Raw genomic sequence first — 27,874 nt, 5'->3', positions numbered from 1 at the left:
ACACTGCCAAGGAGCCGAGGGAAGCAGGGTCAGGACTCTGTTGTCACCACCTGCAGGGCGCTGGCCTCGCCCCTCCAGCCCCTGCATCCCCAGCATCACAGTGGCATGGTGCCCCCCCATCGCTTTTCATCAGCCAATCAGAGCACAAATAAAGCATTATGGACAGACAGACAAATTAAGACCTTCATAATATTAGAACAGCTTTAAAAAAAAAAAAATTCCTTAAGGAACAACTCTAACAATAACGCAACACTGGTACGCGCGAGGCTCGAGCGACCGAAGAACCGACCGCGAACACCTGCGTGAGGCTGCAGGTCGCCGCCTTTATAAGCAGTGGGCAGGGCTAACCCGGGCGGTGGGCGGGGTTTGGCGCGGTGACGTACATTGCCGCCGACGGGCTGCTGCTGGCGTTACTGCTGTGCGACAGCGGTGGGATGCGGCTGGGGGCAGGGCTGTTGCGCGGGGCTGGGTCCCTATTCCGGCCCCCGGCCCCGGCCCCGGCCCGGCCCCGCGCGCTGGTGTACGAGCGGCACGGGGAGCCGGCCGACGTGTTGCAGTAAGGGGCTGCGGGCTGCCTGGGCCCCGCCGTTTGGGGATGGGCTGGTTGTGTCCCGGGCGAGAGAGCCCCTAGCAGGGGGCAGCGGGTCTCCGGCTCCTCTGCGCGGCCAGGCGGGGGGAGATAATGCTGGAGCCTTTCCCGCTGCTTCCCGCCCAGGTCAGCGGGAGCGTGAAGTTGCCGGGCATGCACGCCCCCTCCCCGGTTGCCCTGCTCCGTCCGGTGCTACCGAGGCAGTTCTGGCGTCGGAGAGGAGAGATGGGCGCACGTGTGAGGGTGGGGAGCCCGGGGGCACGAGCGGGGTTCGAGCCCATCCTTGCTGTGTGGTGGTAGGTGTGGGGTAGCCGTGCTGGCTCCACCCAGGGGGCAGAGTCCAGTGTCACTGAGACCAGCATCTGCATGGTCAGATTTCTGCACATTTGACATGATTTCCCTCAGGAATGTGAGAGGCACTAAATCTAGGGGCTAAAAGTTGATGCCTCCTAACTCCTGTGACCTTGGTCTTCACTCAACTTCTTTTTTCTTCCTGTATTATGGGCTTACCACCGGCTCGCAGCTATTGAATAGAAAAGGGATTCAGGTTGACAGTGTGCCCTTCAGGGCTCAGTTAAAAAAAAAAAATACAGTTTGTGATACAGCAGTGTTGATGCAACTTTCTTGAAATGGTTTTATCAGGCTTGTAAGAGAAATGGGAGTGTAAAATTAGAAGGTGCTCCTGAGCCATCGAATCCTGTCCCCTGTATTCCCAGACAACTGTTTGTCCAAGTGTAATAAAGGCAGAGAAAATTCTGTTTGTATGGCTCAGCAGCGGAAAAATTGTTGGGCTGTATGGGCAAAACAGACTGTACACAAAGTGCTGTTGACAGCATAAAATAAACACTCAGAGAGAAATCTATGTTAACTTTGCCTTTCAGCAGTCTGGGTGGTGCTTATAACTTGTATGACACATTTTCTGATAGATATGATTTTTCAAGTTGACAGTGTCCTTTGAAGTCTGCACAATCACGGAGTTGTACATAGCTGAGTAGGTAGGCCCTGGCACCAGTGGTTCATCCAGTTCATTTTAATAATTCTTAGACTTTTCACACTTGGCAAGAGGATTCTTTATTTCTCCCAGTTAAGTGTTCTTTGTTGCTTGATGGCAAAGGGTTGTAACCATAGCTTTGCTGTTGATTCTTGTTATATCTTTAGCTGACTAGGTAGTACTGTGCTACTGGATCAGTTGGAATTATAAACCTGGATGTATTTGTAGTCTAATCCAGTTGCCCAGCCATATTATTGCCTTATCTTGGAGTTTGTTCCTCCCTGAGGATTTTCACTTCTAACTTTTATGTTTTGGTCCGTAAGAGAATAGAATACCATGTGAAGGCATCCGGTATCTGGGCTGTTTGTGTGGGTTTTTTTGGTTTCTTTTTATCGTAAATGGGGTTGAGCAAACTGAGAAACTGATGCAGGTCCAACATATTTCATCCAGACATTTAATACCCAAGCATCAGGGTGTGTATTGGCTCCCTTTGCAAGCTCTTCATTCTTTTTGTTGAAGGAAGGTGTACAGGGCAGTCTGGTCTTGTTGAAGAGGGAACAGTCGGCCTTGTTGAAGAAGCCTGGCTGTGAGGTATTTGAACGATGATGGTGTGTTCCACTGACAGATTAAAACTCCTAAAAAGAGCAGAAAGGTAGCAAACTGTGATGGAAAAGTTTGCAAAGGGAGCCATGTTGTGAACAGGACAAGTTTGCTTCAGGGAGGAACAAAGCTGCTTTGCTGGGACCAGACCCAAAGGGGTTCCCTTTCCAGTGCTTGGGAGAGGGCAGCAGGGTTTGCTTTTGTTTGTTTGATTGCTATTTAAAGACTGCTTTATTTGAGAGAACTGGCTGGTATCTCCTTGGGGAACAAAACCGACCCACAGAAACCAGCAGGCTAGACAACCCGCTTACAGAGATGTCAAAAAATTCAGGAATGGAAGCAACAGCCTTCTGTCATGACATACTGCTGATCACATCCTCTCTTTGTGCAACCAGAAAATCTGAGCAGTTCTGCCACTGAAGTATAGGACGAATGACTCATTTTATTTGCTCTGAGAGTATGAAACTCCTGCTGGCATACCTTGAATGACATTTTAAATTAAAGTTGTGGGTTTTTTCCCACTTAGATTCCATACGAGGTTAACGCTCATATCTTACAGGTATCTAGACCGGAAGTGTTTGTGTAAAGTAGCTCCAAGTAGTAATTCAACCTTGATAAGCATACCACCAAGACGCATATTCCCTCTCCCCCGCCCTCCCCCACTTTCATTTAAAAGAAATTTTAGATTGGGCTCATTTTTAACTAAGGCTAAGAAAGGAGATGTCAAACCAGTTGCTACATTTTTTAAACTACAAACCCTCAAACTATAGTGAAATAAATATGTTACTGTGAGTTTCTTACTGGATTGTATTTAGGCTTTTGGTGTCTAAAACTGCAAAGTTGGAGGTTGTTCTTTAAGAAGAGAGATTTCAGCATGGACATGCTGTAAAATATATTAAAGTATGGCAATTTTAAAAGCAAGGAATCTTGAGGATTTGCTGTCCCAGTGTAATTGCTTAGAACTACATTTCAGAAATAAAGGAAGCTTTTATTCAGCATCTTAAACACCGCTTTCTCTCTCTATTTTTCCTACTTAAGCATGCAACATCACATCACAGTACTTCTGGTTTCTGTGAATTGCTGGGTACCCTCAAGTGCAACTGAAGTCGTGGTCAGCTGTAGGTATTAAGCATCCCAAAAGCCATAAAGATGTAATTCTTAAGAATTCCATGCCCGGTCCTGCACTCTGTACTTGGGAGACTTACCTGAGTAAGGAATGAAAGATTAGGTTTGGTTTGACCTGTCAAAGTATGGTTGGTGAGAGTGCTCAAGTTTTGTGTTGTCCAAAGACAAAAGGAGAAGATTTCTGATGGTTATCTTGGAGCTGTGCTAAAGACATTCTGTCCCTGTTCCTTACACGAGAGAGAATCTTGCCTAATGATGATTGTACGCTCCATTTTTCAGACTCCCATACATCTCTCTAAGTGTCACAACGCTGTTCATTTTTCTCCTAAAGCAAAAGCAAGGATGACATTAGCAGTAAAATACCTGACCGGCATCTAGTGGATGAAGCAATGGCTTTCTTATGCAATTTACCTGATTAGTTAAGGCTAGTGACCATTATTCATTGGGATGACATGACATGTTTTAGCAAAGTTGGATGATTAGATTCCAGCAGTGCTCCGCTAATACCCACACACTAATAGTTACAACAGTATTTCCATTTAAAAACCATTTTTTAAAGGGAATTATCAGTTACAAAAACATGTTCAGCTGTCAAATTTTAGGTAAAGGCCTTGGGTAAGATTTTCTTCTCTTGGTTTTAAGATGATTCACTGCATATCTAGGGCCAGTGTGTAAACAGATCAGTTTGTCATAGAAAAGTAGGACTGAAAAGGACCTCAGGAGGTCATATGGTCCAGCCCCCTGCCACCTCCCCCTCGAGGCAGAACCATCCCTAACTATAAACCATCCTTATAACTCAGAATAGCTGCACTGTGTTGTGGGAGGAGAAGCACCAACAATTTTTTGCTTGCAGTGCCAGCATCAAAAAATAGTATGACAGAATTGTTCTGATTTCCCCAAGTGTTATGACGGATAACTGTGGACAGACCAACATTGCCGGCATGCAAGTGGTAGGGGAATTAAGCTATAGGGATGTGCTGGTCCTTGTTAGTTATAAGCATGTTTCAACCTGGTTATCTTCACAGTGATTCTAGACGTGGTGTAAAATACTTGCTTTGAAATATCTGCTGTCAATTTGAGGTTTAAGTACATGATTGTGAAGCTTAATCATGCTTGATTGTGAACCACAGGTATGTGGTGCTTTGAAAAGCTCAGGAGGAAGCTATACTGCTGGGTATCTCTGAAGTAATGTTTCTCAACCAGGGTGCTATGAGGCCCTTTCAATATTGCTGTGGCACTGCCATGTGTAGATGAAATGGCTCCATGTACCATTGTTTCCAGGAGGCATGTGTGGAGTTGAAGCCAAGCCAATAAGCCTGTCTGAGGGCTGTCCAACTGGTGCACTGACAATCCTCTGCTCCACTGCTGTGGATCAGGAATCCATGTGCCACTAGTCCTACCCAGGAGTTTGGGGAACCACCCCTGTAGTGTGCTGCCTACACAGCACGCAGCCCAGGAACCACATGTCAGCATCATGCCCAGCCCTGCAGAAGGTGGACAGCCCTGGGCCTATGTGATAAACCTAATGCAGGCAGTAGTGGCTTCTTCTGCTATGGCCACTTCTGGGTCTAGCTCTGCCTATGCCTTCTGGAAACAGGTATATGGAGTAATTTCACATGGCAGCAATGCAGCAGCCTGGCGAGACAGCCAGCTGAGAAATGCTGTTTTGTGGATTTTACTCTAGGCTGCTGCACCATTGCCACCACATTAGTTTTATCTGATGGAGGGGTGGGTTCCTGCCCGCATTAGGTGAGCTAAGAAAGCACAACAGTGATTCTCAGCCAGGGCACCAGTACATTTTGGAAAGTTATAGAGGGGGTGTTCTCCCTCTCTTCCCCTCCCTTCCCCATACTTAGGGCTTTTTTGTTGTTGTTGTTTTTTAATACTAGATTTAAAAATATATGTATGGCTTTTGATTGCAGGCCTTTCATCTATGGTGTAGATCACTGCCCAAAGGAACTTGAAATTGAACAATCAAAATATTTGTCTTTAAAAAGCAGCAAAGGGGCATAAAAAGCTGGCTGCTTTTTCTGTTGGAAAAGCATTATACTTAATCTAAAGCACTGCAGAAATAGTCAGGTAAAAGTGAACTGCTGCTCTGTGCCATGAACCCATTCCCCCCAGGGTCCTTACTGAATTAAATATGCCTGTGTAAATGGAAGGTCTCAGGACTCCCATTGACTTCAGTGAGAGTTTTGGGTGCTCGAGGGAAGACTGATCACAAGTACAAAAAGCCCTTCCCTGGAAAGATCATTTAGCATCTCTATGTAATGAGGAAAAGGAAACTCGAGCAGCTGCAGGAGGTTGAGGAAACTGGAACTGTTTTCCTCTAGCAAGGGAAACTGTATCATGTAGAAGCTGTGCTGCACACTCCTGTAGGGACTGTGCCATAACAGCCACATGGGTGGTAGCTACTGTGTACCGATTAGCTCCAAACAGATGCGAGAGAATTCCCAGCAGAGTCGAGCAATAAAACCCCCTCTGAGTTTAGCACCGTGCTGCACAAAACTCCAGCTACTCCATCTATAAGGACTTTGATATGTGTACTTACCGTGCACACACACATTCCCATTGACAGTAATGGCTTTAAATGAGCGATTGTGTCCATGATTTGTTGATTTAAACCATTGGGATCTTAAAGCTGTGAATAAAGTCATTATAGTTTCCATGGAGAAACCTTCACAATTCTCTTGAAATAGCTCCATACCAAACCAAACTTAATTCCAGTAATTCTAGGCAGCATGCTCCACAACAACTGCTTGTGCTCACTTTATAGAGGCATTAAACATACAGAGAACACTCTTAATGTAACCTTCCAGCCACCTTGTCTAAAACTCCCTTTGCAAGGACAAGCATACAGGTCTAGCTGAAACCAGTAAAAGCCAGGAAATTCAAGGCTGTCCCTGCTCCGCTGCTAGGTATTGCAGAATTGCAATCCTCAAGTAAATGTCTTAGTTTGTGCATTAATATAATCATGGTGTCACTCTGGGAATGATGGCCTTCCTTGTGACTGATGGCTGTGCAAGGCTTCCTTACACAGCTCTTCAATTCTGAGCAGCAGCATCTTCCAACCTGGAGCGTCCCCTTCCTAACTCCAGCTTTACTTACAAGTTTGTCCGTCTGATTTAAAAATCCAAAAATGACAACACTGTAAAGGAGCAAGATGCTCAGCAGGTTACATCATTCTTATTTGGGACGTCTGGGTCAGCATAGTGTTGAGCTAAACTGTTGCATATCTGATGCCCAATGAGAGATATAAAATACTCATCTTTTTCAGGTAAATCCTTGAGCCTTTCAGCCTGTGCCTCTCAGACAAGCTTGAGCCAAGGTAATGGAGGAATAGCAGCAAAAGCTAGAGAGGAGTCTACTGTATTTGTCTCCTGAGCTTGCGTAGCTTTAAAAATCCTGGCCTTTGCCTTCAGGGACCAAAGTCTGTTCTAATGCAGCCCTGTTCTGTAGAGCCTGCTGCGCATTGCAGAATTTATACACAATCCTCCTTGATGTTCAGGGAGTTGCACCAAAGGTGGATTTGGCCCACTGTTTAATTGCTTTGGCATGTGGTGAAATGGCTTCAAAGCTGAAGGACAGTGGCCCCAATTCAGCAAAGCTTTTAAGCACATATCTAAGTCCCATTGATTCAGTGTTTGCAAGCATCAGTTTAAACTTGGTTGTGTTGGAGCCCAGGCTACCACTGACAAAAGGCCTGCACATTCATGCAGTTTCAGTTGTGACCTCCTTAGAATTTCATCGCAGCTTAAGGTCTTCAGCATGCAAATTCTGAAGTGTTAAAAGCCTTCTGACAAGTACATTGTGCTGTTTAATTCAAACCTGAGATTTATGTAGAAATCAGCCATGCAACTTATGGTGGGGGGGGGGACATTTAGCCAGCACAGGAAAAAAATATGTTTATATAGTTCCTAATGATATGCACCAAACAGGATGTAATCACAGCTAAATAACCATGCTCTTAAAACTGGCAGCCAAGTGCAAGCTTCTTATTGCCATCTTCTTCAGAGCCACAGCTTCTCAAGTCTGTTCACATGTAGTTAATAATTGCTGTAATTATTAGAATGCTTTCTGGCCACACTCCAGCTTACCCATCTCCTTCCTCTAACCAAGCACAGGACTGCTGTTATTGCTGCAATGTCAAAACTGGTGGCAGAAGAGTTATCTTTACTGCTCCTGCTGTCTGAAATAGCTTTCCCGTGTATGTCTAACCTGTCTTGCACCTCCACTGGTGTCATCTTTTTACACCATACTTGTACAGAACTATGGAGTATAGAGGTCTAAAGCTGCTGGGTTCCCCATAATACACAATTTTTTGGCTGCTGACTCTGAGTTTATGGAAAAGTTTTACCAGTTATACCAGTGTAACCTTCCATGTGGTCATTAATTATAGAATGAAAGAGCTCTTTTTAGCTCTTGTACTCAGCAAACTAAATTGGATAATTGGACACGCCTGCTCTTATTCCAGGATTGTTCTAGTGAAATCATCCTGGTTTAAGTTTCCATTAGATAAATACTGAAAATCATTCCTGTGTAGTTAAGGCCAAAGTTTGCAGTTTCCTTTTTTCTTTTAAAAAAGAAATAAAAATTCAGGTATTTGGCAGCACAAGCTCTGGGCAGTGTGAACTGCTGTATTCTTTTTGCTGGGGTATTGGCACAAGTGCTAGTCGTTCAGTGATAGGCTGATCACATAGAAATCCAGGATATCATCCAGGGAATCCAGGACACTGCCCTGCTCCCCCGCCCCTCTTTCCAGCACACTCAAAAGTCAGCAGGACCAAGGCCGCATGCCTGCCTGCAAGGTGCTCTGCACTGCTCCAACTCCTGGACAGACTGGGGCCTGACAGACTGCAGCCTGTGCCTCTGTGTTTCTGAGACACCCATTATAATTCTCAACAGCCAGCTGCGACCAGCCTCTAAAATCTGGGACTGTCACGACTAAACTGGAACATACAGTCACCTTATTCAGTGAGGAACAAGTCATTGTGCTTGTATGTCATTGACTGTAGTAGCAGATATTCAGGAAGTAGCAGAGCATTGGTGCCATCATTGCACTGGAAAGGGAATTCGTAGTTCAACTCTGCTTTCTCCAAAATGGAGCAGGGCAGGGTGAGTTGCTGAGTAGACTGGGAGTATATTAGGGTAGAAGTATATGAGAAATCAGTTCTACATAATGCTGGGCCCCTTGTAATTTAAGTGTAAGGTCCATGCAGGCAGTGTTTTGGTTTTGGATGCAGCTTCTGCAGAAAGCATTTGCTGTACACGTTCAAGTTAATTAATATTAGTCTTTCTCTCTTTAGGTTAAAGGACCTAGAGCTTGGAGAACTAGGTGGTTCTGAGGTCCACGTTAAAATGCTAGCCGCCCCCATCAATCCATCAGACATCAACATGATCCAAGGTAACTATGGTTTCTGTGATTTCAGAGTTTATAAGCAAAAAGTTGGCTTTGCTTCCATTCCTGCGTGTGGAATTCCTGCTGACTAGCAACATGCTGTCAAATGAGCAATTACGCAAACAGACTGTAAGAATTTTAATGACGTTCCCTGTAGGTTTTTGTGAAAGGTTTAGGCCTGCTTCCCAGTGTTGCTGTGGTGTAGGTCTGAGCTCATACAGAACAGAAGTTAGGAGATGCCTGTTGTTCGTTATGCCTTTTGATGTAATATGTTTACCATGATTTGGCTTCTCTTCCAGGGACTTATGCCCTTCTGTCTGACTTGCCTGCAGTAGGAGGAAATGAAGGTGTTGGAGAAGTAATAGAAGTTGGCAGTCATGTGACTTCTTTGAGGCCTGGTGATTGGGTAATCCCAGGAGATGCAGGACTTGGTGAGTTTGTACATGAATATATTTGGAGGCTTATCTTGAGCTGGTGTTGAGTAATCCTAGCTCCATTGACTTCAGTGAAGCGGTTGTGGTTCATGCAAGCTGAGGATCTTCCCTGTGACTTTCCCATGGCCTCTTTCCCCTGCAGATCCCAAAGCGCATTATAAATAATCATAGGAAGTAGATAGGTCTCTCGTTTATAGATTTTCAGGAGAAAATTGAGGGAGGAAAGATTCCAGCCTACCCATAGTATTGTAGTGAGTCTCCCATCCAACTGGGAGTAGACCCCAAGATTTTTGCTTTGTATCGCTGAATTGTAATATTGCCCAAATGTGTGAGATAAAATCGTAACAATTGTATCTGCATTCATCCCACTGACCTTTTCACTCTAACAAACCTCTCTCATTGCTAAATAACATACTTCACAAAACCTTAACTGCAAGAGGGTCTTTGTTTGTACCGTCCCCGAAAGTCACTCTGGATGTTCCCATGCTTTATCTAATCGCGTCCGGTCACGAGTTAATTCATCCTCAGTAAGCGAGTGAGTTTCCAGAGGTGCTTTACCCCCTCCAACTTCCACTGCAGCTATTTGACTGAGGTCACACAGGAAACTTATAGCGTAGCTGGGAATTGAACCCAGATCTCCTGAGTACCTAGTATGCTTCCCTAACCACAAATGTCTCTTGTGTTCTGTTTTTACCTATATGTCTTGTCTTGTGAGCTAATCATCAGGTTGTGGGATTTTAAACTTGGAGGAAATACTGTGCTCTGTAGCATAATTGTGGCTCTGATGTACAGTATTAGCTTGGTACACCCTTAGTCATGTGCACCGCCTGGTTAGGGCAATTACATCTAATAGAATGTAATTTTTTTAAAAATCTCCATTAGAAAATGTTCCAGGCGAGGGAAGCAGTGGTTGGAATCCATTTAGTACCATATTAGGCTAATTGCAAATATCATAGGTTATATCATCTCAAATGAGAAGCATCTGCATAGCCAGTGGAGTTGCACAAGACACTCTTAATTTTGTATCTGTTTTTATGCTGCCTGAAACTGTTCTGATGTTTGAAACTATAACACGTGCTTATAACCAGGGATCTGGGTTTTCCATTTCCCATGGGAAGCAGAAAAAAATATAGATTTTCTCTTTTACCTGAGAAAAATGTGGGTTTTTCATTTTAACAGAGAAATAGATTTTTCTCTTTTGCAAAGAGCTCTCTGCAGGCTGGCAGAGTTCCAGCCTGCAAGGGGCTGGGGGAGCAGGGGGAGGATGATCAGGCAGGGGGTGCCATGTACATGTACACGCACATGACCACCAGGCAGCCTGGAGAGCAGCTCCAGCAGGTAAGTTGGGGAGTGGGGGGAATTGAGGCCCCATAGGGAGGGAGGGAGGGAGTTAGGCAGGACTGGGGTGGGATGCTACCCAGCTGGGCAGTGTGTGGGGCTTTGGGCTCCGGGTTGCAATGTGTGGTTGCAGGGCCCTGGTGGGTCAGGGCCATGGGTGGCTTGTCCCAGGGGTGGCAGGAGGCTGGCTCCTTGCCACTGCACGCACTCCCAGGGGCACAGAGGGGGCACATACCCCCCAGATCTGTGCATAGTGTGGGCTGCCCACTGCAGGCTCAGGCATCCTGCCCTAATGTCCTCCGCAACCCAACACCTGGGACCCAACATGGCAGGGCAGAGCAGGGCTGGGTGGGGAAGCTCATTGCCGCCACTGTGAGCCCCATGCCACCCTAGCAAAGCACCCCCTGCCTGCCCAGCAGCAGCGAGGGATGCAACTCTGTGCCACCACCCCCACTACAGCCAGGCAGGCTGGGGGCGCTTTGCTACCATGGTATGGGGCTTGTGGCAGCAAGGAGCTTCCCCACGCAGCCCTGCTCTGCCCTGCCATGCCCACCGGGCTGTGGAGGCCCTGGGGGGAATGCAACAGGGCAGGGAGCCCAAGCCTAAAACAGCCAGCCTGTACCCACCCCACACAGTTCTGGGGGGCACATGCCCCCCTGTCCCCTGGGAGTGCGTGCAGCGGCAAGGAGCTCTGCTCCAGCTAAGCCACCTCCAGGGGAGGGGGAGCTGGGCTCCGTGCTTGGGCCACAGCAGCTGCCACCTCCCGCAGGCAGCAGCTGGGGCTCGGGCACTGCTGCAGGGGGCAGGAGGTTGCAGACCTGAATCCCTGGCCCCGTAGCCATGGCAACTGGGGGCCTGCTCCAGCTGGACGGGGAGGGCCACGGCGGGCAAGGGGCAGCAGCAGGGCAGTATTTTATTTGTGCATAACATTTCTGGTTTGTACCTGTTTAAAGGCCTGAGGCATGAAGAACAGGGTTTAAATAATCTTAGAGTTAAATTTATAAATTTGAATACATATCTTGGGTTATATGTTTAACAGCTTTCAAGTGACATTTTTTTCTGTACAGTATTATTTGGGCCCCTTGAAGTTTTCTGTCAACATTTCCAATCCCATTTGTTCTGATAACAGATTCAGCACCTATTTTATTTAAAGTCTGTCTTCTACACCATCAGGAAAGTGGTATCAGTGAGGGCTTCCAGTTAAGAATCAAAGGGGGCTCAGTCACAAAGGATACAATGGGAAATAAAAGTACTTTTTGGCACAAATGAATATGGGGTGAATTCAGGTATCAGTGTAGGGGCTCCAGTCTCTAAATCACTAGGAAACTGACTTTCCCAAAGTAGCCCATTTCTGGCTGTCTGGATGTTGAAAAATTCCCTGAAGAGTAAAAGGGAACAGCTTCACAATGCATTTTCCTGTTTCGTATGCCTACTGTTGCTTCACTGTGGGCACATCTACATGTGCCCCTGTGGCGCCATTATTACTGCACAGTCATTTAGGAATTCCTTTTGGAAGTATACTAACAGCCTACGCTGTGCCATCCGCGTGACAGTTATTTTTAGCTGCTGCATCGTTGTAGTGATGCACTATACCGAGGGAGCGCATCATCACAGTGACATAGCTGTGACGTCACAGTTTTTATCCACCTGAATCCCACCATATGCCAGCCCAGTCTGGTGCACAGGGCCACATTATCTGACTCCTGGGCCTCCCAAAAGGTCTGGAAATTTAGTAGCAGGGAAGCAGCAGTTAATGCTGCCGTTGCCCCTGCTGCCAAATTGCTGGACCCTTGGGGAGCTCCACGGGCAGGATGACATGGCTTTGCGGGCTGGATCTGGCCTGCGGGCTGGAGGTTGAGCACCTCTGACACAGAATAATCTTCCTGATGCAGAGATGCTGCAAACCATAGTTCTTTCTGCAAGAACAGAGTCATAGAAGGGCAGGGTTGAAGTAATTGGATTTGGCTTCATTAGTAGAACAACTTCTAGCAGGTTTTAAAATGGTATGCTGGTTCTACCTGAAAGCCTCAAACTGCTCCACAGCCATTCACTGCTAATCTGGACCAAAAAATCTTTATGCACTCTGGATTATGTCATTGTCATAAGGGCATCTTGAATCTTGCCTTAAGAGTTGGCGTAGTCAGTTAGGGCACAGAGAGATGTGCAACTCCCAGCTGTAACTTAGGAAGCTTCACTGAAAGGGGCAAGGGGGGGCAGGTGGATTGGAGCCTCCACCTGTGGGGGGGCTCCAATTTGTTCACCTCCCCCTTCCATTGCATGTTGGGCAAACCCCAGAATGGAGCTCCCCATCCCCCTTCTCCCCATCCCATCCTGACAACAGCACTGGCGGCACAGCTGGGCTGCATCAGACCATCCCCCCCTCCCCGGGCAGCGACAAACAGAAGTTAATAGCTATGAGAAGAGTTTAGAAAGATGGAGGTAAACTGAGCAAGTAGCTAATGGACCAACATGCTCAGGATGGGTTTTTCTCACAATCTATGGATTTTCCCCATAGCTCCACTTTGGAGCACCTTTATCTGAACCCTCATTAAATGAGGATTAATTTGTCACATGATCAGGCACTTTTAAAGCATTCTGCAGCCATGCACTTCTGTCAGAGCATGGTTGTAGAGCGCTTTCAAGGGGCTAATCACACAGCAAATATCACTTCTGTCAGCGCCCTTGGTGTAAAAGACCCGGAAATCATGGAAGTCCTTGGTCCAGCCCTAGATTTTCAAGATGTGTCCTTCTGTGAGGTTGTACAAACTCCTTTTACCTCTGTCCATCCAGAGGAAAACCCTTCAAACCAGATGCTGTATCAAAGTTACCTGTGCAAGTCAGCTGTGCCGAAACATTCTTCCAGTGATGGAGCAGAAGCAGAGTTATATATCAGTCATGAAGCTGCTGATCGAGTCGATGGTAGGCAAAGGATAGCACACATCACAAAGATTTCCAAAAACCAGTGAAGGAAGCCACATAACTACAATCACGTTATGTATCCTGTTGCATCCAAAAGCAAAGTAGCATCCAGCTGGGGACCTTGGAAGTCTCGGATTAACCACATAATACAGACAGTGGGGTGGCATTTTCAAAAACGCTTTGAGAATGCAACTTGAGCTCCTAAGGTATTTAAGCTGTCCCCCAGATCCGATCTCTGATCTTCTGTAGTCTGAAGAAATGTGCATATAATGGCAACACTGCCATCATTTCAGTCCATGGACTCTTTCGTGGGGGAAGGATATTGTAGGACGTTACTTCAGTGTTTAAATATTCTAGGTGCCGTTATAGAGGAAGTTCAAACTAGTGCTCTCCCTTGCAAGTGATATCAGAGGAAAGCCTAACACTTGTGGCTTGAAATATTTAAGAAAATATGGTAATTTTACCGCATGTCCTGGAGCATAATACACCCCTTGTTTTTGAAAGGCAGAATGAAGAAAAAAAGATCTTTCCTTGTAGTAAGGAACTGAGTAGCAGCAGCAGCAGCAAGGGAGCAGTGCCTGTTCGTTGTTGTGGGTTGTGTACAAAATTTTCTTTCACCTTTGCCCATGCTGGCAGAAATGTGTCTTACCCTATTTCTCACACACGTTGCTCACTGAAATTTCCAGCAATTGGTTTTGGACTGGGGGGAGGGGTGTTATGCGAGACAATACAGTACCTCTGCATGCAAATTTGTACTTGGGACTGCAGCTGTCATTAACTCATGCCTGCAGAATGTTAGTCTCCCAAAAGGGTGATGGTGGTGATGGGGGGGATGTTGACATTATTGGAAAAAGCATGGTATCTATTTTTGGTAGGAGTTAAGTTTGTGGTGCCAAGATGAAAAATGCACCTTCGCTTTACTGAACTAGAACATTGCACTTGATAAAGTGATCAGTTTAAGGCTTTATATCCTTAATTTTCTTTGCTTTTATGGGCTTGGATTTTTGTGAATAATAGGTAGTTACATTGCTCCTAGCTAACAATCTTAACTGTGGTGTGTTCTGTTTTAAGGCAGCTTTTATCCTTTGGCATTAGGAAGGATAATAGTTGTCTTTTTCTTCTTCCTGAGCTTTTTGTGCAAACATGGGTTTCTAGGATAAATTAAAATGTAGCTGAAATGGGCAGATAACTAAGTAGGAGTGAATTTGCTGACCCAGCCAGTGGCTGCAGCAGCAGAGCTGTACCTTCTCCAGCGCTCACCGGACATGATGTGTAATAGTCTAGGGAACACGCATTAGCAATGCACAAATCTTGTGGGGGGAAAACCCCATCCTGAGCATTTTAGTCCATCCATTACTTGCTCAGTTTACGTCCATCTTTCTAACTGTTCTCATAGCTTATATCAAACTTGTCTTTTAAACCAGGAACATGGCGAACAGATGCAGTGTTCAAGGAGGAAAAGTTGGTGAAGCTCCCAGGTGACATCCCTGTGCTCTGTGCTGCCACTCTGAGTGTCAACCCCTGCACAGCCTATCGGATGCTGTGTGATTTTGAGACCTTGGGGCCCGGTATGTGGTAAAGCTGTACCATGTATGCCATACTATGTCTCTCAATGTATGGCTGACTTTTATACTCTGAGAATATTAACCTTAAACAGCTTAGAAGAAATGGATTTGTGCAGTTCACTGTATAGCTATGTACAGAATATACCAATAAAAGTCTGATTTCCCATGTATGGAAAATCTGACCACTGAATATTTAAAGTAGGGGTGTGGGAGTTTGGACTCTGGATACTATTTCTGGCTCTATCACTGTTGGTCATGTCTCTGTACCTGCTTTCCTAGCTGATAATTTGAGGAGATGCTTGTAATGTCTACTGTGATGATAACCAGAAACCCTGGTTATAGACCAGGACCCTGTACAGACACTGCATGAAGATGCAGTCCCTGACTGGCAGGGCTTTTGAGTTGATGTTAAGCTAGTGTTTGCAAAGCACTTTAAGATCCTTGAATGAATGACTCTGACTACAAGGCCAGGTCGTTATGATTATTGTCATATAACCTTAAGCACACAGCTCTGGAAATGGTGGCCTAAGGTGATCTGAGCTTCTGTACTTCATCACAGGTGAGTCTGTTATCCAGAATGCAGCCAACAGTGGTGTAGGACAGGCTGTCATCCAGATCGCAGGAGCCATGGGGATCAAAACAATCAATGTTATCAGAGACAGGTGAGTGTGTAATGTGTGCTGATTTATAGACCTTGTTAAAACTGGGTCATTTGTTTAACATTGTCCTAATCTGACAATTTCTTTACTTTTTCTGTATCCTGAATTGTTTAGTTGCCCTGTTTAAAAACCAAGTCCCCCTTTCTTCTCTCCTGTTTTCTACTGTATCTTTTCTACTGTGTCATTTCTTCTGATCACAAGAGGAAGCTGGACCTACAGTGCTGTGTGATAGCTTAGTAAGGGTAGATCCAGCTGGTTGATTTAAAGTGTCTGCTTACCCTTCTGCCTCAGAAGTTTCATTGTAATTGCTTTGGTACAAACCTTCACTAGGGTACCCCCACACCTACTAAGACTAGACTGTAGAAGGAGGTGGGAAGGAAATGCTTCTTCTGTGTTTGAGCAGGATCATCACCCTTGACCTGCACCTGCTTTTATCTCATCCTTGTTCTACCTGTTGCCTGTTTAGGCCAAGAACCTGTATTGTAAACCTTGTCAGTGCCTCCTGATGGTGGAAAGGTAGCATTTTTGTGTGGATAGGCAGGGAGCTCTGTTCAGGTAGCTGAATCCAACAGTGGCTTCCTTTCAAAATTGATCTCCCCCTTCCTCCCTGAATGCTGCTGCCTGTCAAACAATTAGCAAATAGCATCAAATCTCTCCCTTTTTGAAGATGAGCTGTTAAAATGCAGGTGGAAACAGACTGTATCTTAATTCTGACACTGGCAGCTTCCAAGGGATTTTTAACTCTGAAAGACTAGCCAGTTCCCAGGGTCTGCTAGAGATCCCCTGCACTAACCCTTGAAGTAGAATGGAAGTGAGAGACTGGATGGCAAGGAAAAGCTGTTGTCTGGTGTCTTCTGTATCTGCTCCCCTTCAAGGTCTGCTTGATATGTTTGCTCCTCTCACAGAGCTGCTTGGTCTCTCTGCTTCTCATCAGAAGGTAGGATCTATCGCAGGTTAGTGCAGCAACAGCAGCTGATGCTGGTGGTGAGCAACTCCTGCTCTGTGACTGGTAACCAGCTCCTTGTCTGCTCAGTAGGACCCCGTTCGGTAGCACTGGGAGGCTGTGGGGGAGTATCCGGGAAATAGCATCTCTTGCTTAAGAGCAACTTGAGCCATTGTCTGAGACCAATGCCAGAAATTTTGCAGAAGAACATGGTTAGAAAGGGTGGCTGTTGACAGGAGAGAAGTGAAAGACTACACTGAGCATAAGGGACAGCATGAAATAAAATAAGGAACAGAATGAGGGTGGAGATATCAAGAACATTTCTCCAGGAGGCTGCTGGAGGCCAGAGGTGCAGGGAGGTTTGGGCAGAGTGGGAAGTTTGGACAGAGTGAACAGTCTAGGCCAGGAGTGCTGAGGGTTTGTATCAAGCTCATAGCTGATACAGAAGGTGAGAGAACTTATTGAAGGGATGTTAGGAGAGGGCAGAAGCAACATGGTTCAAAACAGGATGAGAGGAGAAGAGAAAAAAATCCCTCAAAAGAGCTTGCACTACCAAACATGTTTGGGTCTTGTAGGGGGACACCTTGCCTTGATATGGACTGAGCCCTGTTTGCTCATCCCGTGGTGGGAAATAGTTGGGGTTTTCAACCAGGGGTACGCATACCCCTGGGGGTACTTTGCCATGTACCCTGTGGGGCCTTCCAGCAGCGTGGAGAAACTGGCAGCACTTCTGGTTTCGCTGCCACGCATCCCCCTTCCCCACCCCCACAGTCAACCAGCTGCCAGGGGTACCCTGACCAAAAAAGGTTGATACCCGAGTTAAAGTTTAGCTATAACTTATAATACAGAAAACTGAGATCAGCTAAATCAAAGGGCCCTGCAGAACTGTGCACATCTGAGCTTGTGGGGAATGGAGGCCAGGGCTTTCTGTCTAGCTTATTCTGTTTCTCCTTTGCTCAGACCTGACCTCCAAAAACTGGTAGATAGACTGACGGCACTTGGTGCGGACTACGTCATCACAGAAGAGATGCTGAGAAAGCCAGAGATGAAAGAATTATTTAAGGTACCTTACTGCTGGTCTCTTCAGCAAGAAGAATTACAGTAGGGAGACGAGAGTAATTCCTATTACCCAGAGCCAATGTGGGGACATCTTTGGTGGGCAGACTGTCACCTGCTAGGCTTTTGACCTTAGTGATATTCTCTGACCATGAGTTCCATCGGTGTAAAATAAGGTGTTTCTTTTGATCCCTTTGAAAGTTGCCTGTCAGTTTTGTTGAGTGCCCCCTTGTTCTTCTTTGGGCAGGATGGTAACTTGGAGTGCCTGGCCACCTCTGCACCTTTTGGTATTTTTTGACTTGTCAGATCCTTCTTATTTGTCTCCTTTTCAAACTGAACAGCCCCGCTCTTCAGCCTCTGTTCATCCCGAGTCTTTCCATGCCTTGAATTGCTTATCTGTTTTTGGACTCTTGTGATGTGTCTGTATCTTTGAAGTGAGATGACTGCAATGGAAGTGCCAATGCTGACACCAATGTGGTGCCAGTAGATGTACTACAGGGACAATGGCAGGAAGAAACTAAATAGGACTTTGCATATAAGTCTCATATCCACATTCTCTGATTTGAAATGCTCCACTGCTTAACATATAGGCACCACCTCCTCTTCTAGGGAGGTTTCATAGTTTCATAGTTTGTAGGGTCGGAAGGGACCTGAGCAGATCATCTAGTCCGACCCCCCGCCATGGCAGGAGAGAGTACTGGGGTCAAATGACCCCAGCAAGATGTTCATCTAACCTCCTCTTAAAGACCCCCAGGGTAGGAGCCAGCAGCACTTCTCTTGGAAGCTGGTTCCAGACCCTAGCCGCCCTGACTGTGAAGTAGCGCCTCCTGATATCTAACCTAAATCTACCCTCTGCCAGCTTGTGACCGTTATTCCTGGTCACTCCTGGCGGTGCTCGGGGAAACAGTGACTTCCCCAATGCCTGCTGATCCCCCCTGACTAGTTCATAACAGGCCACAAGATGCCCCCTCAGCCTTCTCTTGTGGAGGCTGAACAGGTTCAGGTCCCACAGCCTGTCCTCATAGGGCCTGCCCTGTTGTCCCCTGATCATACGAGTGGCCCTCCTCTGGACCCTCTCCATGCTGTCAACATCCCTCTTGAAGTCCAGCACCCAGAACTGGACGCAATACTCCAGCTGTGGCCTGACCAGTGCCGCATAGAGGGGGAGGATCACCTCCTTGGACCTGCTCGAGATGCATCTGTGGATACATGTCAAGGTGCGGTTGGCCTTCCTTACTGCCTCTCCACACTGCCGGCCCATGTTCATCTTGGAGTCAGTGATGACCCCCAGATCCCTTTCCGCCTCCATGCTGATAAGAGGGGAGTTCCCCAACCTGTAGGTATGGTGCTGGTTGTTCCTCCCAAGGTGCATCACCTTGCACTTCTCTGTGTTGAAACCCATCCTATTCTCGTCCGCCCACCCTTGTAACCTGTCGAGGTCTGATTGTAGCCTGTTGCATCCTTCCAGTGTGTCCATGTCCCCCCACATCTTAGTGTCATCAGCAAATTTGAACAGGGTGCTTTTTACCCCCTCGTCCAAATCACTGATGAAGATGTTGAACCCCACTGCCCACGTCCTTCCAGGTTGAGAAGGACCCATCCGCTACCACCCTCTGGGTGTGGCCCTCCAGCCAGTTGGCGACCCATTTGACTGTGTGGGTGTCTACACCACAGCCCCCCAGTTTCTTAATGAGAACTGGGTGAGAGACACTGTCAAAAGCCTTCCGGAAGTCCAGGAAGATTATATCCACTGCTACCCCTGCATCTAATGATCTGGTGATCTGATCGTAAAAGGCCACCAGGTTGGTTTGACAGGACCTTCTACTGATGAACCCATGAGGTGTTTCACTTGTGCCCCTTTCTGACTTGTCAGGTTGCCCCAGTTGTTTTGGAGCTGGTCTTCATTGCTGTTGCAGTGCTAGAAACATAAATCTGCTTCAGCTACAGGCCTGAGCTACCCTTGAATAGAGCAGCCTTTTTGGAACTTGCCTTGCTCTATAGTCAGAGTCTCCACCCCATGAGAAGGGAATCTTGAGGAGCCTTTTTAAATATTTCTGGATGGAGAGAAATCTGACTGGGGAAGGGGGAGTTGAGTTTTTGCCTTGTCTTTCATCTGATTCTTTTTAGAAAGTCCCAAAGCCCCGGCTGGCTCTGAACTGTGTTGGAGGGAAAAGTGCTACTGAGATGTTGCGCCTTTTACAGTAAGTTCAGCTGTTTGCTGCCTCTGTTTGAGCGGTGACTTTATATTTGGTATTAAAAAGAAGGCCCGTTTCAAGCACTGGCTTGTTCCAGAGTTCACTAGGACCAGTGGGAGTGGAGGTAGCTGCATCTAATTACCTTACCTTAGTCACTCTTTTCAGAAACTGAAGGGTGATCCTTGGAAGCTTAGAAATTGAAGAGCTCCTTGCAAATCTAGGAAAGCTTCTTTCCTGATGATGCAAACTACTATTTCTGAAGACTGTTAAGAGTTGAAAGGCATGTCCTTTCAAGACTAGACAGAATCCTATTGGGATCTGTCATTGTATTAGTGAGCTGGGGGAGAGCATAGGACCTCGTACCACCAGCTGCAAATGTCAGCTTTGTAAGGAGGAGGAAGAGGTTAGAATGCAAGCCAGCAGAAATGTATTTGAAAGAGTCCCAGGTGGTAGGGATGATCCCTATCTGTATCTCTAAAGATTTAGATTTGTTGAAATGAGCGCCAGGCATATTAAATGCGTGTAGTAGGAAAGATCATTAAAAATGTGATGCCTGATTTTGCTTGCAGGCATAAAGGGACCATGGTTACATATGGTGGAATGGCAAAACAACCTGTGACTGCCCCTGTGGTAAGTGCATGTGATGTTTGTGGCATGTCTTACACTGATGTCACATAACACTTGCACTATAGTGTTGAGACTTTCATGCATAAGACATACTGCCTGTAATCTCCAGATACCCTGCAGGTCCAAGCACTGTGCATCCCACAACTATTCAGTGCTCTCTATCTCCCTATATCCTTTTTATTTCCCACTGAGCAGCACTGCTGCTATTATGACAGGAGGAGACTGTGCTTTAGACTTCCTTCAGGCCAAGTCTCAGACACAGCCTGTCTGTTCTTTAAATGAAGATACAGGGTCTCTTAGCCAGCTGGGAACATTAGAAGAATGAGCCAGCTCTTGTCTGTTTCTGGTTCCTGGGGTTTGGGCAGATGTCTATCCTACTCTTGCCAGTACATAAGGAGCAATTTGCTGTGGCATGAAACCCCAAACATTAAAAGTTATCACTTCAGCAAGTGTCATGCAGATCCTCACACAAATCACTTTCACTCTGTCACACGTCAGAGCAGCATGTGAACGGCAGATTGCTCCAATGCTGGTGCTTTTGCTGGCCTGAAGTTTGACTCTGGTGAGACACTTACCTTTCACCCTCCTAGTCCTCAATTCTGCATCTTCTCAGCACTCTCATAGCCACAGGTCTTTGTCTTCTCAGGACTCTCAGAAGGACCTGGTGCTAATGCAGTTTTAATATGAATTTTTAAATGTAGTGTTAAATCCATTTGCTCCCAGAGAGCCTGGAACAGCAGGGGCATGGCTAGATAGGAATTATTACTTGTGACCTGAAGGAATTGCCTCTGGCAAGAATCCAAAACTTGTGGCTCCTGTTTACTGTCCAGCATCATGTAAAAGTAGAAATCTGAGTTTCCTGAACTTCGGGCTCACTCAGGCTCTAACAGCAACAGTCAGTGAGTGGCAGGAATGCAGAATTGCAGAACAGCCCTATTGCAGACTTTCATGGCAGTAGGACGGTGGCTATCAAAGGTTCAATGGCAGGTAAAAAATGTCTCAGTAACTGCTTGAGGGCAGTCTCTACCCTGGTGCAAGCATAGCAGAAATATAATGTTAAACTACATCTGTTGTAAACTGTTTTCTTCCCCCTCCCTCCCTGTCCCTGCCCCTCAGAATTATATCTCACCTTGTCTCTACAGAGTGCATTAATCTTCAAGGATCTGAAGCTACGTGGGTTTTGGATGACCCAATGGAAGAAAGACCAAGCCCATAGTAAGTTGAAAATCCCATCAGCCTGTGGGGATGCATGCTGAAGAACACAACTAGTCACTAGCCCATGGGTATTGTGTCAGTACTGCCTAAACAAGCTTTCACAAATCACTTGGTAGAAGTCCTGTTACCTTGGACGAGTTCTGGCAGGCATCCTATCAGCATGAGGCTAGCTGGAACATAACCAGGCTGGCTCGTGGGCCGAGGTGGAGACACCTGTGGCTTAAAAGGCCAGAAAGCATCTTTTTCCATTCATGTCTCATGCTGCATGTTACATTCTGCTACACTCACATTAGCAGGTAATAATCTGGTAGGTTATGCACCCCTCACTGGGCCACATTCAGACTGGGCGTAACAGCTTATTGGAGTCAGTGGGAAGTCATCAGTTGAAACTAGATTTGAGTTGGGCCAATATCTTTGCTCATGCTGCACTGAAGACTTTATACAGTTTTATTAACTTTGTCGTCCCTTGGTCTCAGAACTTCCTCCTGCCACACCAGGCACTTGCCTTCGAGCAGTACACAAGCATTTACCAGTTTTCCCAGATCCTACCAAAGATACAAGATAAGCATCAATCCTACCTACATGTGTGAAGAAGCCAAGAGAACCTGGAGATGTAGTAGTCAGACAGAGGGGAGCACTCAGCATTTCTCACTCTGTCTGCCTTGAACAAGTTCATGCTTCTCATGTATCCAAGTTCTTAAAAAATGGACTATGAGCACAAAGCCAGATTGGACTGTAGAATAGCCAGTTCACTCTAGCAAATGCTTTCATGGGGAATACATGCAAAACTGTTCTTAGTTGTTTCATGTGAAGAGTAGGTAAATGTGTACTTGGATTTCTAGCCACCAAATGGAGTAAGTGGGTGGTGACTGGTTACAAATATTGACCTGGAAAAGTTCTTTTTGAACCAGTAGAACATGAGCTGTATTTCCCTTCTGTGCCTTTCCACATAATGCAGAGAATCAGGTCTTTGTACTGAATCATCTGCCTTTGGTCAAGAAACCTGATGACCTGCAGTATTGGGCTTAAATAGTTGAGAGGGATCAGGCCCCAGCTGCTTAGCATGTGTTGGAGTTTAGAAAAAAGCCAGGCATTTGGCATCTAACTTGTTTTGGGAGTGGAGGATACTGCTCTTTCTGCTTTGAGATGGGGTAGATATTGCCCTAAATTAAAAGTAGCCTCTTCTAGGGGGTTTCTGACCCAGTAACATGGGCCACACAGCTGAATAGAAAGTAATGTTTAGTGTAGTGAACAAGGCAGCCCAGCAAAGAAGTTGCCAGCTGCCCACCTGTAGTATAACACCAAGCAGCTAGAGGAACTCGAGGACTCCTTACCCTCACATCAATACAAATCAGGTATCCAATTTGACAAAACTCCCCAGTCTTGTGAAGGCTTCCACATCTTGCTGACCTGTATAAACAAGATGCAGGTATTTCAAAAACAAATGAATGCTACACGTGTGGAAGGAGTTACTGGAGGAACAAACCAGTTGGTCCACCTCAGCCTGCCAGAGCTTTAAATTGCTTCCAGGCTATTGATTCTACTGCTAAGGATGGTGCTGTGGGTGAGCTCTGGAAGGAGCAGGATTTAGCGTTCTTTCTGTTGTCTTTCCTTTACAGACAAGGACAGACTGACTGGAATGATTCAGACTTTGTGTGATCTCATTCGTAAAGGGCAGCTCAGTGCTCCAGCCTGCACAGAGATTCCACTGAAGGACTACCAAATAGCCATAGAGGCTTCCATGAAGCCATTCATCTCAGCTAAACAGATACTTGTTATGTGATCTTCAGCAATGGAATATCATCTTTGTTTCCAGAGGATTTTTAAGAGGGGGCTGAATCATAGTCAGTTCTGGTCATATCAGAGACCCTATAACTGGCTCCCAGCTGGTTTCAAGGATGCTGCCATCAGTGATCTTGTCTCCTGAAGAGGAAGACTCTCTAAAATTTTGTCAGTTGAGTTCACTTGAAGAGTACAACAACCCACTCGGAAACTATATGTGCGCCTTGAACGTAACTCTTGGGAGCAAATTATCTGCTTTTGGAGCTGAATGTTGTTGTTTCCTCGGCTGAAATTAGTTTCATTGAAATAAAGTCAGTAGTTTCTAAGGGGCAACCCCAGGAATCCTAAAAATGTGAAGGGAAAACCAATCCACTCCTGGATTATTGCTTACTGAAATTCGTCAGTCAGGAAGGAGACAAATAGGAGCAGGTTTTACTGGTTGTGCATCTTTACCTACTCTGGAAAGCAACAGGGCTCCCAGCAAATTGCTAATGCAGCCTTTAGTATAAAGTTGACCTTCCTAGACCATGCCATTGGTGAGGGAGCCTCTTCCTTTCTCCATGGCTAGTTCACCTGAAGATACTTCCAGAAATGAAAAACTGACCTGGGTCAAACCCCCATGCCATCATCATATACTTTATTTAGCAGGGGGACTTCATCTATAATTTGCTAGTAAAGTCAGGACTAGAGGTGCACTGATATACCAGTCCATAGCAAATCAGCACTGATAAAAGGAAAATTAATAATATTGGCAATCAGCTTGTGTTGGCCAGTAATGTCACCGATAATGTTGCATGTATGCACATGGCCAGGAATACAGCCAAGCAGCTTAGAAAGCAACCTCCTGCTGGTAAGTCTGTGGTGGGGAAAGGGTAGGGGGCAGAGTGAGGCCCCCATGGTGAGGGAATGAGTGGGGCAGGCACTGACCAGCCGGAGCAGGGTACAAGATGGGGGCAGCTTGTCTGGAAGGCATAGGTGGGGGTGGCTTCCCACTGCTGCATGCACCCCCAGGGGAAGCATGTGCCCCCCTAGATTTGTACACAAGGTGAGGGCAAGCTGCCACTGTGGGGCCAGCAGCTGTGCTGGCCTCTTCTTGGCAAGGGGGCTGAGCTGGGGCTGCAGTCAGGGTGGGCAGTGCCAGTGCTAGGAGGGGTGGTTACAGGGAATTTCGGGGTGGCCATCGTCACCCCTAACCAGCACTGCCACTGCTCCCACCTGCTCTGAGACCAGCCCCTGCTCCTTCCCCCTTTGCTTCCTGTGGAGAAGAGGCCAGCGCAGCCCCTGGCCCCAAATCTACAGCAGCAGGGAACTGCCCCCCCCCCCCGCCCCCCCCCCCATGTCCCCTGGACAAACTTCCTACAGCTCTTTCCTGTGCTTTGCTCCAGCTGAGCAGCGCCTGCCCCTGCCCACTCCCTCCCTTACCATGGGGGACTCCATCTGGCCCTCCCCTGTGCCCCTTCCTCCTCCCCCCTCCAGACTTACTGGCCAAGCACTACTCCCCAAGCTGCTGGGCTGCATGTAGGCTATCAGATTGGCATTGGCCAATATGGTTTGTTAATAATTAGTATTGGCCTAAAAAAGTCTTTATCGGTGCACCCCTCTAGTCAGGGCAATTAGAGGGAAGATCATCATTATAAATGTGTTGACCTAGGGCAAAAATTGTTGAAGTGTTAAGGAGAATAAATTCTCTAATTTTATCCTGTGTTCTGCCTGGGATATTTATAGTTATCTAGGTTTTTACCCAGTTTATTTGCCAGTGATGAGAGAGAGTTTCTTTGTGTATGCAGCTGCTCTTCAGTCAGTCACAATCATTGTACTTCAGATTGGTTTACAGTTGCATGGGATTTCTCTAGAAGCATTTATTTCCTTCTGTCTTTGCAGGGTTTCACCACAGATTATTCACACGATACAAACATTAAAGTAGCATGGTCAGCTAAGACGAACATGGCTAAGTGGCAGCCAAGGGCAGCTACTATCAGATGTGGACAAAGCTAACTTTAAAATGCCATAAGCTTGTGTCTTAAACTTCTCTGTGTTTTCCTTTCCATTAGACCTCAGATTTTGGAATGTGATATGAAGTGGAAAATATTGCTTGTTCTTCAAATACAGCCACCTCCCTTGCTATGTAGCTGGGTGTCTAGCACTTCTCATTGGGCCATAGCATTTCCAGCCAAACTAGAAGAGGAGATGCCAATATACATATTTGGTGCCCTCTCTCTGTGTGCTACCGTCCCCGCAAACTGAAGCAATACAAGTCCTTGGCAAGGATCTGCTACTTTGACATCACCTTGTTTTTTAGTAGCAATGACCACATGACAGCATCCATTTCTGTCTAGTATCACCTTAGACTAAATTAATCATAGCTCCAATCCAGTATGGCAGTTCTCATGTACTGCAAACACCAACTCTACCACCTATTTTCTTTATATTTAAAAAACTCCACAAGCCTTGTCCTATCTGCCTGGAAGGATAAGAGCTATGCATCCAGTCTTAGCAGGGTGCATAATGTTGGGAAGCACCTAGCTACTGTTGTGAGAGTGTCGTGAGAACCTGACTATCAATGCAGCTGATGGTTTGGAGCTCCCAGTAGGGATGAGTTTTTGCTGGACTGTGATGCAAGTAGAAGTGACAGTTTTATATGCCCTAGTGCTGCTTCTGAATCAAATGATTGGTGTATATTAAATAAAATTAGACAGGATTCAATCTACATTGAGACTTTAAAGGATAAGCAAAAAAAACCCCATGTACCCAAGGGACTGCTATGTAGTGCTAAGCCAATCTGACCAAATAGGCTGATAGTAACACTTATTCAAGGAGGTGAATATTACACCCTGAATGCCCGGGCTCATCTTTGACCTTCCTCTCTCATAAGAAAGGAGTTTGATTGTATTCATATTAGCCTTAGGTGGCTACACTATGCAGGTCTTTTCAGCCTTAATGAATGAGGACCACAAGCCAATTTGTACCACTTTTACAAGCACTGCATATTTCTCTTATCTAACCAGGCTACTGGAACTCACAGCAGCTACTATACAATACTTCTGTGGCAGCCCAGCTGAAGTACTCAGGTTGTAGGCCTAAGTATTAAACTGCTTGCATCCTAGGAGGTCTCAAGAATATCAGAAGCTATCCAAGGCAGGAGAACTGAAGTCACTGCAAGCAAAGTAGGTCACAAGCTGTCCGTTGCAAATCATGAGAAAGAGGCCACTGCCTGAAAGAGAAGGGTAAAAGTGCATTTGAAACGCAGCACCAGTACATCCTTCTCCATCAACCATCCAAAAAAAACCCTCACGAGGTTAGATCCCAGTGGAAGTGTACCGATAGCTATAAAAAAAACAAAAACCTGTGGTTGGACCAAAGCAGTTGCTTTTAAACACAAAGCAGAGTTTCTCAATACCCTTTAATGGCTGGATGGGGAGGGGGATAAAGTAAACCCAGTCAGAAATGAAAAAAAACTTACCAAGTGCTACCCACCACTGCCACACCAAAGGGAATTGTCCCATCACTGCAAAATACAGATCAAATATATCAGTGTTCCTGTAAGGAGATGTGAGGCCATAAATAATCTGCTAAGACAATGTTATCTACCTGGCTAGAGCCAGAGTCTAGAAGTCAGGATTCCTGGGTTCAATTTCTATTTTTACCACAGACCTGCATTGTATGGGATGTTTTGCTGGGAGAGAGGAAGCCAAGTTAATTAAGTTGTCATACTCTAGCCTTCAGTAAATTGGAGCTAAGAGTTCCCATGGCAGGCCATGGAGAAAGTTGTACAGTTCAGTGCAAAAGATTTTGAGCCATCAGTTAGATGAAGGGTGAAGAATTATTACTGATGTGCAAACATACTGTTTAGAGGGCTTGTTTGAGAGTATTACTATCCCTGAGCATTCAGAAAGAATGAGGTGGGTCTCTCCCAAAATATCACAATATTTCAGAATACCATGGGTTGATGCGTGTGCTCTGATTTTGAAAACTTTGTGAGGAGTGGGTCACGTTTGCAAGCTTTTCATGCAATCGTAGGTTTGGATTACTTTTATTTATTGTGATGAGAGCTGAAATTATCTCAATCAGTGAATATTGTGATGCTTGCAAAAACAAAAATCGTGAGTTGGAAGCACTCAAAATTAAATTTGTATTTTAAAGACACTACTCAAAAATGTTGAAATAAAAATGAAAAAATGTAGAAGTCAAATTTGCCGCTTGACCTGATTTTAGACAATGGTGCTAGACTAGAACAGTCGGTTAGACTTCATCATGATTTCAGATTCTCAGGAGTGTGGTGCTTGGTTTTCTACGAGCACAGCAGACGACACATTTTTCCTAAGAAAATATTTCTAATGCTAATTTCTGCAGTTAAATTTCAAGGTGTGAAATTCCATTTTACACCTAAAGTAGATGGTATTTTCCCCTTTTTAAAGAAGTTTGAGCTTTGATTCCTACA

General features: G+C 45.9%; 1 protein-coding gene across 1 annotated transcript; it reads left to right on the top strand.

The window, feature by feature from the left end:
- Positions 1-400: 400 nt before the first annotated feature.
- Positions 401-27,625, top strand: MECR (mitochondrial trans-2-enoyl-CoA reductase). The gene is made up of 10 exons (XM_090057630.1): positions 401-556; positions 8,612-8,709; positions 9,003-9,134; positions 14,819-14,962; positions 15,519-15,621; positions 17,522-17,624; positions 19,745-19,818; positions 20,382-20,442; positions 21,582-21,654; positions 23,274-27,625. The coding sequence occupies exons 1-10, from the start codon at positions 435-437 to the stop codon at positions 23,435-23,437; spliced, it is 1,074 nt and encodes a 357-aa protein (XP_089913756.1). The 5' UTR covers positions 401-434; the 3' UTR covers positions 23,438-27,625.
- Positions 27,626-27,874: the final 249 nt, after the last annotated feature.

The sequence above is a fragment of the Crocodylus siamensis genome, chromosome 7, assembly GCF_052110815.1.
Source record: "Crocodylus siamensis isolate JL-2025a chromosome 7, ASM5211081v1, whole genome shotgun sequence".
Lineage (NCBI taxonomy): Eukaryota > Metazoa > Chordata > Crocodylia > Crocodylidae > Crocodylus > Crocodylus siamensis.
The sequence above is the reverse complement of the archived record's forward strand: the minus strand, read 5'-3'. Positions and strand labels throughout refer to the sequence as shown.